Source organism: Ranitomeya imitator, chromosome 2 (assembly GCF_032444005.1).
Source record: "Ranitomeya imitator isolate aRanImi1 chromosome 2, aRanImi1.pri, whole genome shotgun sequence".
Lineage (NCBI taxonomy): Eukaryota > Metazoa > Chordata > Amphibia > Anura > Dendrobatidae > Ranitomeya > Ranitomeya imitator.
The window spans coordinates 836,559,542-836,571,902 of record NC_091283.1 but is presented as its reverse complement, the minus strand read 5'-3'; the positions used below and the strand labels follow the sequence as shown (position 1 = coordinate 836,571,902).

At 41.2% G+C, this 12,361-nt stretch overlaps 1 protein-coding gene across 2 annotated transcripts in view; it reads left to right on the top strand.

Annotated features, from left to right (window-relative positions):
- LOC138666096 (zinc finger protein 585A-like) overlaps positions 1 to 10,695 on the top strand; it is a 38,891-nt gene extending 28,196 nt beyond the window's left edge. The window contains exons 1-7 of one of the 2 annotated variants that reach the window (XM_069754223.1): positions 2,941 to 3,009; positions 4,784 to 4,922; positions 5,641 to 5,793; positions 5,916 to 6,095; positions 6,179 to 6,302; positions 6,976 to 7,164; positions 8,894 to 10,695. In XM_069754223.1, coding sequence (XP_069610324.1) covers positions 5,710 to 5,793; positions 5,916 to 6,095; positions 6,179 to 6,302; positions 6,976 to 7,164; positions 8,894 to 10,554 — 2,238 coding nt within the window. In that variant the 5' untranslated portion in view covers positions 2,941 to 3,009; positions 4,784 to 4,922; positions 5,641 to 5,709 and the 3' untranslated portion in view covers positions 10,555 to 10,695. Of the gene's footprint in view, positions 1 to 2,940; positions 3,010 to 4,783; positions 4,923 to 5,640; positions 5,794 to 5,915; positions 6,096 to 6,178; positions 6,303 to 6,975; positions 7,165 to 8,893 lie in introns of those variants that run through there. The other variant, XM_069754226.1, reaches the window with a different exon arrangement.
- Positions 10,696 to 12,361: the final 1,666 nt, after the last annotated feature.

The following is a 12,361-nucleotide window of genomic DNA, read 5'->3' as shown; positions in this document are numbered from 1 at the left end:
CTCCTGCTCCGGTGCTGGTGGAGGGTGAATTGGAGTATGTTGTGGAGAAGATCTTGGATTCTCGTGTTTCCAGACGGAAACTCCAGTATTTGGTCAAGTGGAAGGGTTATCGTCAGGAGGATAATTCTTGGGTGATTGCCTCTGATCTTCATGCTGCCGATTTGGTCCGTGCTTTTCATAGGGCTCATCCTGGTCGCCCTGGTGATTCTCGTGAGGGTTCGGTGACCCCTCCTCAAGGGGGGGGTACTGTTGTGGATTCTGTTTTTGGGCTCCCTCTGGTGGTTACTGATGGTACTGGGTGACTTGTGTTCTCTGCGGTCTCTGGTGTCCACCTGTTCCATCAGGTTATGGGAGTTTCCTATTTAACCTGGCTTTTTTGTCATTTCCTCGCCGGGTATCAATGTAATCAGCGTGTCTTTTTTCCTCTGCTCCCTGCGTCTGTTATCTTCAGGACAAGCTAAGTTTTGATTTTCCTGTTCCACGTTTTGCTTAATTTTTGTCTTAGTCCAGCTTGCAGATATGTGATTCCTTGCTGCTGGTTGCTCTAGTGGGCTGAAATTACTCCTCATGTTCCATGAGTTGGCACATGAGTTCAAGTAATTTCAGGATGGTTTTTTTGAAGGGTTTTTCGCTGACCGTGCAGTTCACTTTTGTATCCTCTGCTATCTAGCTTTAGCGGGCCTCATTTTTGCTGATTCTATTTTCATAACTACGTATGTGCTTTCCTCTCATTTCACCGTTATTACATGTGGGGGGCTGCTATTTCTGTGGGGTGTTTCTCTGGAGGCAAGTGAGGTCTGTGTTTCTTCTGATAGGGGAAGTTAATCCTTCGGCTGGCGCGAGATGTCTAGGAATCATCGTAGGCACGTTCCCCGGCTACTGCTAGTTGTGTGTTTAGGTTCAGGATCGCGGTCAGCTCAGGTTCCATCACCCTAGAGCTTGTTTTGTTTTTTTGCTTGTCCTTTTGTGATCCCCTGCCATTGGGATCATGACACTTTATAGACTGCGCAAGCGCCGGCGCAGTCTGGACCCCACAGAGTGACGCTCCCAGAAGATCGCGGTATGCGTAAACACTGAACGCACACCGCGAACTCCAACGGATAGCAGGGACGCGCCAGGAGGGTAAGTATAAGCTATATTCACCAGTCCCCCGTTCCAGCGCTGCGTGCTGCTCCGTCTCCGTGTCCTCGGCCTGTGACGTTCAGTTCAGAGGGCGCGATGACGCGCTTAATGCGCGCCGCCCTCTGACTGACCAGTCACAGCCAGAGGACCCGGAAGAGAGCGGCACGCAGCGGTGGAACGGGGCCAGGTGAATATAGCAAGTGCTGGGGGGCCTGAGCTAGTGGCAATACCGGCACCTGACCCCCACAGCGCGCCGGTGTCCCCGCCTGCTCGGGCCCCCCAGCACTCGGCGCCCAGTGACGATAGGTGAGTATGGTTTTTTTTTTTATATATATTGCAGCAGCATACGGGGCATATACAATGGAGCATCTTATGGGGGCCATAAACCATAATGGAGCAGTGTACGGGGGCATATACAATGGAGCATCTTATGGGGGCCATAAACCATAATGGAGCAGTGTACGGGGGCATATACCATGGAGCATCTTATGGGGGCCATAAACCATAATGGAGCAGTGTACGGGGGCATATACAATGGAGCATCTTATGGGGGCCATAAACCATAATGGAGCAGTGTATGGGGGCATATACCATGGAGCATCTTATTGGGGCCATAAACCATAATGGAGCAGTGTACGGGGGCATACACTATGGAGCATCTTATGGGGCCATCAACCATAATGGAGCAGTGTACGGGGGCATATACCATGGAGCATCTAATGGGGGCCATAAACCATAATGGAGCAGTGTACGGGGGCATACACTATGGAGCATCTTATGGGGCCATCAACCATAATGGAGCAGTGTACAAGGGCATATACTATGGAACATCTTATGGGGGCCATAAACCTTTATGGAGCAGCGTATGGGGCATATGGATGGGAGCAGCAAATTAAAGAACGGTGGCGCAGGATGGGAGCAGCACATGACAGAACGGGGGCGCAGGATGGGAGCAGCACATGACAGAATAGGGCAGCACATGACAGAACTGGGGTGCAGGATGGCAGCAGCACATGAAAGAACGGGGGTGCAGGATGGAAGCAGGACATGACAGAATAGGGCAGCACATGACAGAACGGGGGTGCAGGATGGCAGCAGCACATGACAGAATGGGGGCGCAGGATGGGAGCAGCACATGACAGGATGGGGACGCAGGATGGGAGCAGCACATGACAGGATGGGGACGCAGGATGGGTGCAGCACATGACAGGATGGGGACCATATAGCAATATAAATGAACGGGTTCTATAGCTAGTTATATATACCCCCAAATAGCTTCAATAAATAAATATATATATAATAATCCTTATTTTTATATAGCGCTAACATATTCCGCAGCACTTTACAGGTTGCACACACTATTGTTGCTGTCCCCGTTGGGGCTCACAATCTAAATTCCCTATCAGTATGTCTTTGGAATGTGGGAGGAAACCCACGCAAACACAGGGAGAACATACAAACTCCCTGCAGATGTTGTCCAAGGTGGGATTAGAACCCAGGACTCCAGCGCTGCAATGCTAACCACTGAGCCACCGTGCTGCCCATATATATAAACCAAAGAAAAAATAAAACATTACAAAATAAAAAAAATGTTTAATAAGATAATGCTTAAAATAAAAGACGTAGAAAAAGTGACATAAGGGATAAAGAAACAGGGGAAGGAAAGTGACATCCAGGATCCAAGTGCAGAAAACCCTCAGGACACGATCCCCCTGATCTGATAAATCTATTAATCCAGCACCATGACAACCAGCTCACGCTGAGCCTCCTGGTAAAGTGGCCCCGACTCCTCCCACATGTGACAGATCACATGACTGTGACATCACCACAGGTCCTGTAAGCACAGTACAGCCATAGATTTAGTGTGCGACTCTGCAGGTGGAGAAGGTACGTGGAGATTCACTGTTACTAGGAACCAGCCTACTTTTAGTAATCGAGTATGTGTTTGTCAACAGTCAGAATTTTTCAGTTAAAGTCTCTGAGGTAACGTTACCTTGGCATGCCAGAGCCGGTATGTCACTCTCCGCAAGGAGAAACGTTACTCCTTAGACCTTAATCCAGAGCCTTTCACTTAGCCAAATCAGTTCTCATGCTTTGCAATGACGAGGGCCAACACCCTGAAACACGGTGACTGCAAATTGAGATTGTGATTTGGCTTTTATCCTATATCGCATTTCAAGGTTCGTTAAAGGGTCAGTAGTGACTTGTAGGATTGCTGCTTCCAACAGGTGGCGCTATAGAGTTGAAATCCTCTTCCTCTTTGAAGAGGCAATTTGTATATCAGTTTATGTCACCGTTTGATGGCTGGTATTTTATTCCTCCTAAATTGCAGCAGAACAACACAGTGACTACTCTACAACATCTCCAAGCTGGAATGAGGTGGAGCATAGCGGTCACTGTGAGGTCAGACCGATACTCTGTTCTCTGATTGGTGCTAACGGACATGATCGCCCGATCGCTTCAATCAGTGCTGCGACTGGTGACAGTGCTGTTGCTAAGCTCCAGCCAATGCTCGGTGCTGTTACAATACCGATCATAGCTGGACTTCAGTGTTTCAGACTGTGTGGATGCGGGGGGATATAAAAAAAAAAACCCTGGCGATGAGCACAGGTGCCCTGCTGTCAGTAATAGCAGGCACCTTCATGCAATCACTGTGCCTTTAGTCACGGTGCCACATGATCGCCAGGACGTATCCATACGCCTAAGGTCTTGAACCCCTTCCCAAGCAGGACGTATAGAAACGGCCAAGATCGTGAAGGGGTTAAAGGCAGGGAGAGTGAAATATATAGTGGTAGGATCACAGTCATTTTGCCTCTTGAGACCCCTTAGTGTTCTTACCCATTACAATACCACTTTCATGTCCCTCGTAGAGTATGATACCCCTAAAAATGCATCTCACACACAGTATGATTCCCTCACATTGCAACACACTATGATGTCCCTGTAGCATACCCACACAGTATGATGTCCCCAGTGACTCTACACCATGGTATGCTGCCCCACAAACTGTTTGCTGGACCCTATCGACCTTCACACAGTATACCGTCCCCACAGCCTCCACCACTACACACACTGTATGATACCCCCGGTCACACCTCCCACAATAAAATGCCTCTACACAGTATGATTGTTCCCACAGTATGATGGCCACAATAGCCACCCACACAGTATGTCTCCACAGATTTATATGCACAGTATGATGGCATTGATAGCCCACAGAAAGTATACTGAAGCCACAATATAATGGTCCCTACAGAATCCAACCCAACAGTGATCTCCTCCACAGTATACTGCTTTCACAGCCCTCCACACTGTATGATGCCCCCACAGTCTCCCACACAATATGTTGCCCCCACATAAAATTTGATGTCCACACAAAGCATGATGCCCACACAGCACTCCACACTGTATGATGGTCCCACAATGCATGATGCCCCTCAAACTCACCAGCATACGTTATGATGCCCCCACAGACTCCACCATAAAGTATGATGACCCGACATTATATATCTTTTATTTTTCAGAGAACCCCAATAAGGGTGTGTGTGTACATGTATTGATTTGTCACTTGTTTGCCACAATTTCAAGGATTTACTAAAAAAAAGCACAATATTGACTTATGTAACTAATGTGTGCCAATTTTTTCCCAAAAAATAACTAGCTCCTGAAGAAAGGGGAAACCTCTCTGAAGAGTGGGCAAATCTCCAGGGTGCTGCAGAAACCTCTAATAAGGCAGCTGCTCTGGGTCTACAGTGGCAAGTAAAAGTTTGGGCTAAATTACTGCTATTGTGAACAGTTACGTAAGTTGAAGACTAAATGAACTCTAAAAGGCCTAAAGTTAAAGATGACGCATTTCCTTTGAATTTTAGACAAGAAATATATATATAAAACTATATCCCTGTGTTTCCTCACCTGAATCCCTCTTGAGTTTTGCGAATTTTGAATTTCTGCCATTTTTGGGGGGTGAGCACCATATTTTTCACTTCCACTTCTCTTGTAGTGACTGTATATATCACTATCAATGTATTCAAACTAGTTTTCTGGAGTAGCTGAAGCACCATATTCTTCAGCAGACAAGCCCAATCTTGTGGAATACAGCGCACACTACACCAGGTCTGTATGACCTCCTATAAAACCATCTCAAAGGGGTTGTCCTTTACTTCCATATTGAAGATCTATCCTTGCGATATGTCTTCAATAGCAGATCTATATGGGTTTGATACCTGACACCAAACACTTGTTTTTAGCTTCCATGAAAGTCTGCGGGCTGGGAGCGTCATTATGCAGGGAAAAATAGTGAGGGGGAAGCAGCACGGAGTCAGCAATGTGACTCTCAGGATCTATGGAGCTTCCAGAGATCAGAATCCCACCAATCATTAAGTTTTAGCATGTCCTATCAATATGGCATCACGTAACAAGATTATACCCCTCTTTGTTTTCCCTTATTACATTCAGTAATTGTACTTTCTACAAGGGATTTTGTATGATGTTACATCGGCTTATCTTGTTTCTATTTAGAGTCCGACAATATCGGATCTTCTCAGTGGAGATCTTCTATATAAGAGAATTATCCTGATTGCCCTGTCAATGATGGATAGAATCAGAGAAGGAAATATGGCAGAGACTATACTAAATCTCACCCTGGAGATCCTCTTCCGAATTACCGGAGAGGTGAGAGATTCTTATGATGTCACATTACATCATCTATGGTAATAACAGATGATATGGCCGAAGAGGTGAGGACTCTGGAATTGTCTGAAATAAGATTTATTAATGTGTCTCTCCATAAACAGAATTACATGATTGTGAAGAAGGAATCTAGTGATCACTGTCAGGCCTCTGTGCCTGAGGGATGGGCAGAAATCCTGAGCCCAATCACGGGGTCTCCATTGCACCCCCGGATACATGAGGACATCAATGACCAGAAAATCCTAGAACTCACCTACAAGATGATTGAGCTGCTGACTGGAGAAGTAACACTGCTGGGAATGCTGGGAGATTATACAGTGACGCTATGAAGGGATCGGGGGGATGACGGTGTCATTGTATGTGACAGGTTCCTATAAGGTGTCAGGACGTCACTGTCTACTTCTCCATGGAGGAGTGGGAGTTTCTCGAAGGGCACAAGGATCAGTACAAAGAAATTATGATGGAGGTTCCCCAGCCCCACACATCACCAGGTAACATGACAAAATGAGGCTATATTTTTACATATCTTATGTATTGAATTAATTTTAAACGTATTAATACACTGACAAGTGTGGTGCAGCAGTATTCACACTGCGGTGATGAGGCAGTGACCCAGGAAAAGTTCAAAACAAAGTGTGTTTAATGTCCAAAACTCACAGAAAAAACAGCACCCAGTATCCCTCGGATCATGGCTGGAAACAAGACAGTCCACATCCGAGACTGGTTGCCGTGGTTGACTACACCGCCATGTACGCTCAGGGGTGCCATGTCTTTTGGCTCCACTTGCCTGTGTTGCCTCACACAGGTAGAGATGTGCAGAGCCTTCTGCTCTGCACGCTTGCAAAAACCAAACTGATACACCCAACCCTCTGCTGCAGGGGTTTCTACAAACAAACCTGTGGCCTTAGGCCACATAGAAAACCAAGGGTCGGGGAAAGAAATGGACGACCCCACTACCATCTTGTCCATTTAAAAAATAAAAGCGCCCATGGCAGGTTTTCTTAAATCTGCCTTGGACAAATAGCTTGCCCAAGACTGACACTTCTATTTTGAGTATGAGCCCTAACCTTGTGACTTGTTATAACTGTAAGTTTGGGTAAAGCGTTATAAAATAGAAACATTTTTAAAGGTATTATTACTCAAAAAAAGTTTTATTTTTGTCAGATGACTTTACCAGGAGCTCAGCAGAACCTCTGAAATCAGATTTCATATCAGATAATCTTGATGTTACAACAGCTACGTATGAAGGGCCTGCTGTTATCACAGATATATCCTCATCTTCTGATTCATCACAGACTGATAAGCAAAATGAAATTCACATAAGGGTTGAGAAACCTCAAACAGCTCAGAAAGGTGAGAAACCATTTTATGTTGAGAATATGGAAAAAGTTATTACCAAGTTCAGAAATGTTTTTCCTGTGTGTGTGTGAATTTTTTTTCCCTAACTTACTGAATTAGTAATGGGGGCGTTTGATGTCAGCTGACATTACAAAGCTGACATCAACCTCAAAAACCATTACCTCGCTTGCCAACACACCAGGGCAAGCGGGAAAAGCTGAGGCTAAGTACCAGAATTGGCACATTTAATGGATGCGCCATTTCTGGGGCGGCTGAGGATTGATATATCCGTGGCTATTAATATCAGCCTGCAGCTGTCTACTTTGCCTTAGCTGGTTATTAAAAAATAGGGGGGACCCTACATCATTTTTTAGGGCCCCCTATTTTTAATAAATAGCTAAGGCAAATCAGACAGCTGCGAACTGATATTAATAGGTTGTAAAGCTGCATGGATATTGTCCCTTCCCAGTCTGAACATACCAGCTCACAGCTGTTTGTTTTCCCTTTGCGAGTTTTAAAACTGTGTGTTTTTTTTAATTTTTATTTTTAGTGTCAGGCCATGTCACATGTTGCACTGGTCAATCATAGCCATGCCATTAATTGACATGGCTGTGATGGAGCCGGAAGTGCCCACAACCTTGAAACATGTTGATTGGCTGCTCTGCAGCCTTTCAACAAGCTTTGTTAGACATCCGGACTCAAACAGAAAACTGGACATAGATTAAGTAGTCTTTGTTTCAGGTCTGGTATCGGACACTAGAAGTCCAGTACAAACTTTGAACTTTTTAGTTAGGGTTCGCTCATCCCTACTTACTATACATCAGAGAGGTCACACAGAGAGAAGCCATATTCATGTTTCGAATCAAAACTTGTTTTACATCAGTGAAATGACACAGTGAAGAAGCCACATTCATGTGGGAAATGTTTTCACTAGGAATCACAACTTGTTATATACAGCTCTGGCAAAAATTAAGAGACTACCACATCAAAATCCTGTCATGGGCAGTCCAATCTCCAGACCTGAACCCCATTGAAAACCTCTGGAATGTAATCAAGAGGATGATGGATAGTTACAAGCCATCACACAAAGAAGAACTGTTTAAATTTTTGCACCAGAAGCAGTGTAAAAGACTGGGGGAAAGCATGCCAAGACGCATGAAAACTGTGATTAAAAATCATGGTTATTCCACAAAATATTGATTTCTGAACGCTTCCTGAATTAAAACATTAGTATTGTTGTTTGTAAATGATTATGAACTTGTTTTCTTTGCATTATTTGAGGTCTGAAAGCACTGTTTTTTTATTTTTACCATTTTTCTTTGTCAGAAAAAAATACAAAATTTATTGCTTGGAAATTCGGAGACATTTTGTCAGAAGTTTATAGAATAAAAGAACAATTTACATTTTACTCAAAAATATACCTATAAAGAGGAAAAAAACGGACAAACTGAACATTTTGCAGTGGTCTCTTAATTTTTGCCAGAGCTGTATATAGAAGTCATATGAAGAAAATAATTTTCATACTCAGAATGTTAAAAATGTTTTACACAAGAATCATATCTTTTTACTCATGACAGGACTCAGACGTGCCATGTTCAGAATATAGGAAATATTTTAATCACAAATTACATCTTGATTTGTCATTTTTGATGAAATTTCAGACATGTTTGGGGAAAATGTTACACAATATGAACAGACTTTTAAGGGATTATAACTCCAAAATAATAAATTTTATTATTGGCAGATGACTGTACCATGAACACAAAAGGACATCTTGATCTGAATATCAAAAGAGCTACATATGAAGAGCAAGCTATTATCACGTCATCTCCTAATTCATCTCAAACTGATAAAATGTCCTGGAGTCTTATAAACAGTCAACCAGATCACAAAGGAGAGAAGCCACATTCATGTTCAGACTGTGGAAAACATTATAAACTGAAAACGCATCTTATTATACATCAGAGAGTTCACACAGGGAAGAAGCCATATTCATGTTCAGAATGTGGGAAATGTTTTCCACATAAATCAACTCTCATTACACATAAGAGAAAACACAGAGGTGAGAAGCCATATACTTGTTCAAAATGTGGGAAATGTTATCGCCAGAAATCACTTTTAATTATACATAATAGAAGTCACACAGGGGAAAAGCCATATTCATGTTCAGAATGTGGGAAATGTTTTAGCCAGAAATCATATCTTGTTTTACATCAGAAAATACACTCAAAGGAGAAACCATATTGGTGTTCAGAATGTGGGAAAGGTTATATTCTGAAATCACAGCTTGTTATACACCAGAGAAGTCACACAGGTGAAAAGCCATTTTTGTGTTCAGAATGTGGTAAAGGTTTTACAAGTAAAGCACAACTTGTTATACATTATAGATGTCACACAGGGGAGAAGTCTTATTCATGCAAAGAATGTGGGAAATGTTTTACAGTTAAATCATATCTTGTTATACATCAGAGAATTCACACTGGTGAGAAGCCATATTCTTGTTCAAAATGTGGAAAATATTTTTCCCAAAAATCAAGTCTTCTTATACATGATAAAAGTCATACTGGAAGGAAGCTTTGTTCATGTTCAGAATGTGGGAAATCTTTTACTAAGAATTCAAGTCTTATTGCACACCAGAGAATTCACACAGGGGTTTTGCCATATTCTTGTTCAGAATGTGGTAAATTGTTTCGTAGTAAATCAAATCTGGTTTTACACCTGAGAATTCACACAGGGGAAAAGCCATATTCATGCCCAGAATGCAAAAAATGTTTTACTGGTAAATCAAATCTTATTAGCCACGAGAGAACTCACACAGAGAAGAAACCTTATTCATGTTCCCAATGTAGAAAATATTTTAAGCAAAAAGCACAGCTTAATAACCATCAGAAAAATCACACAGGGGAGAAACCATTTTCTTGTTCAGAATGTGGGATATATTTTAAACGGAAATGGAATCTTACAAGACATCAGAGAAGTCACACAGGGGAAAGGCCATTTTCATGTTCAGAATGTGGGAAATGTTTTAGTCTGAAATCGCATCTTGCTGCACATCAGAGAAGTCACACAGGGGAGAAGCCATATTCATGTTCAGAATGTGGGAAATGTTTTACGCATAAAACAAGTCTTGGTAAGCATCAGATAAGTCACACAGGGGAGAAGCCATTTTCATGTTCAGAATGTGGGAAATGTTTTACAAGTAAAACAAATCTTGATAATCATCAGAGAATTCACACAGGGGTGAAGCCATATTCATGTTCAGAATGTGGGAAACGTTTTAGAAATAAAACAGATCTTGTTAAGCATCAGAGAATTCACACAGGGGAGAAGCCGTATTCATGTTCAGAATGTGGCAAATCTTTTAGCCGGAAACAACATCTTACTAGACATCAGAGAAGTCACTGATGGAAGAGGCCATTTTCATGTTCTGAATGTGGGAAATGTTTGCACAAAAGTCAATTCTTATTAAACATCAAAAAATTCACATGTGGAAGTAGCAATTTTCTTTTTTCAATAGCAAATCAAACAAGATAAAAAAAAATTACAGTCATAATAAAGTTAAATATATAAGGGAAAAGAGACAAGCATTAAAAACTAAATGATTGCGAAATGTATGAAATTATCAATAAATGTCTGTTAAGCAAAAAAGCAAATAGAATCGTGAAAACACCCCTATATATCAACCGTGTGCGTAGAATATTTCACATTAATACACTGTATATAATTGCGCCTGAAAACTTGTTTCTAATTGTTAGTAAGTGTTTTATTAAAACATTTGCTATTATAAAAATGAGTAGTAAGGGGGAGGGATGTTTCATCAAAAAGAAATCTGACAGGTGCCCCGCCCACTATCAAATTGATATCAAAGTGATATCAAATTGGTATCAAATTGATCTTATAGAGAATTAAATATTGTATGGCTATCGTAGTGTATTAAGGGGAATAAAATAGTTATTATACGTCGATCGTAGTATTGATTACTGGCACGATTCCTACAAATTGATAACAAAGTGCGCTGTTTTATAAGCCGATTGATACGTTAATGAGAATTGTTTCCTTGTGCCTATTATTTTATAGGGCCAATAATTATTCCAAAGAGAAACAAAGTGGGATTGATCCGATAATCAGAATCTGATTGTGCCTATTATTTTATAGGGACAAAAATTATATAGGTTTTTGCTGCAGCTATTATTTATATAGGTTCTATTATGTATAGCGTTGATATTATGCTTTTATTGTCAATTTGATACGCTAAAAAGGAGTAAAATAAAGAACGAGAGACGTGGTTTTCAGATAAAAGTTATAATGTTTATTGAACAAAATCAATGACATTTTATAAAGATGTATGAATAAATTTCATTGTTCAATTAGAATCAATCAGTTATAACGCGTTTCTTGAAATCCACAATACAGAGCAATTAAACAAATCTTTTTTTCAGATAATAGTTATTTTCATTTTAATTAAATCAATTATCACTCAACACTCGCTATTACAATCATATAGATGAAAACATAATATTTCTTAGGCTACAGGCATTTTGAAGATTCCATCTTGTAGAGTCATTAGCAGCAGGTGTTACATAGGACAAAGTTCTTTAGCTATTCAAAGTTTTTTCAAGACCAAAAATAAGTTCATTTGTTTATCCAAAAAGCAAAAAATACCTTACAACTGTGCTTTTGTTGGCAGTCTGAGATATTACACTACACCGAATAAACATTTTCCTCAAGGAATCACCTGTTGCCTAGTTTAGGTTCTGAGTTGTAAAAGTCAACTGGTCTCAATTTGTTTATCCAGGAGTAAAGTCAGTTGCTCTCATTTCAGTAATGAATGTATTCATTTATTCATACTGAACAAAGAGCCCTGTATATTTGGTAAATATTATGATTATTACATATTTATTACATTAATTATTACATACTTAGGCAGTTAACTGGTTCATGCAGCTTTACATGAACACCCGAGCCTTACACCATGGCTGGTCCGAATAACTATAGCAATTGTTACCATCCACCTCTCGTGTCTCCCCTTCTCCTCATAGTTTGTAAGCTTGCGAGCAGGGCCCTCATTCTTCCTGGTATGTGTTTTGAACTGTATTTCTGTTATGCTGTAATGTCTATTGTCTGTGCAAGTCCCCTCTATAATTTGTAAAGCGCTGCGGAATATGTTGGCGCTATATAAATAAAAATTATTATTATGAGAGCTGCAATTATT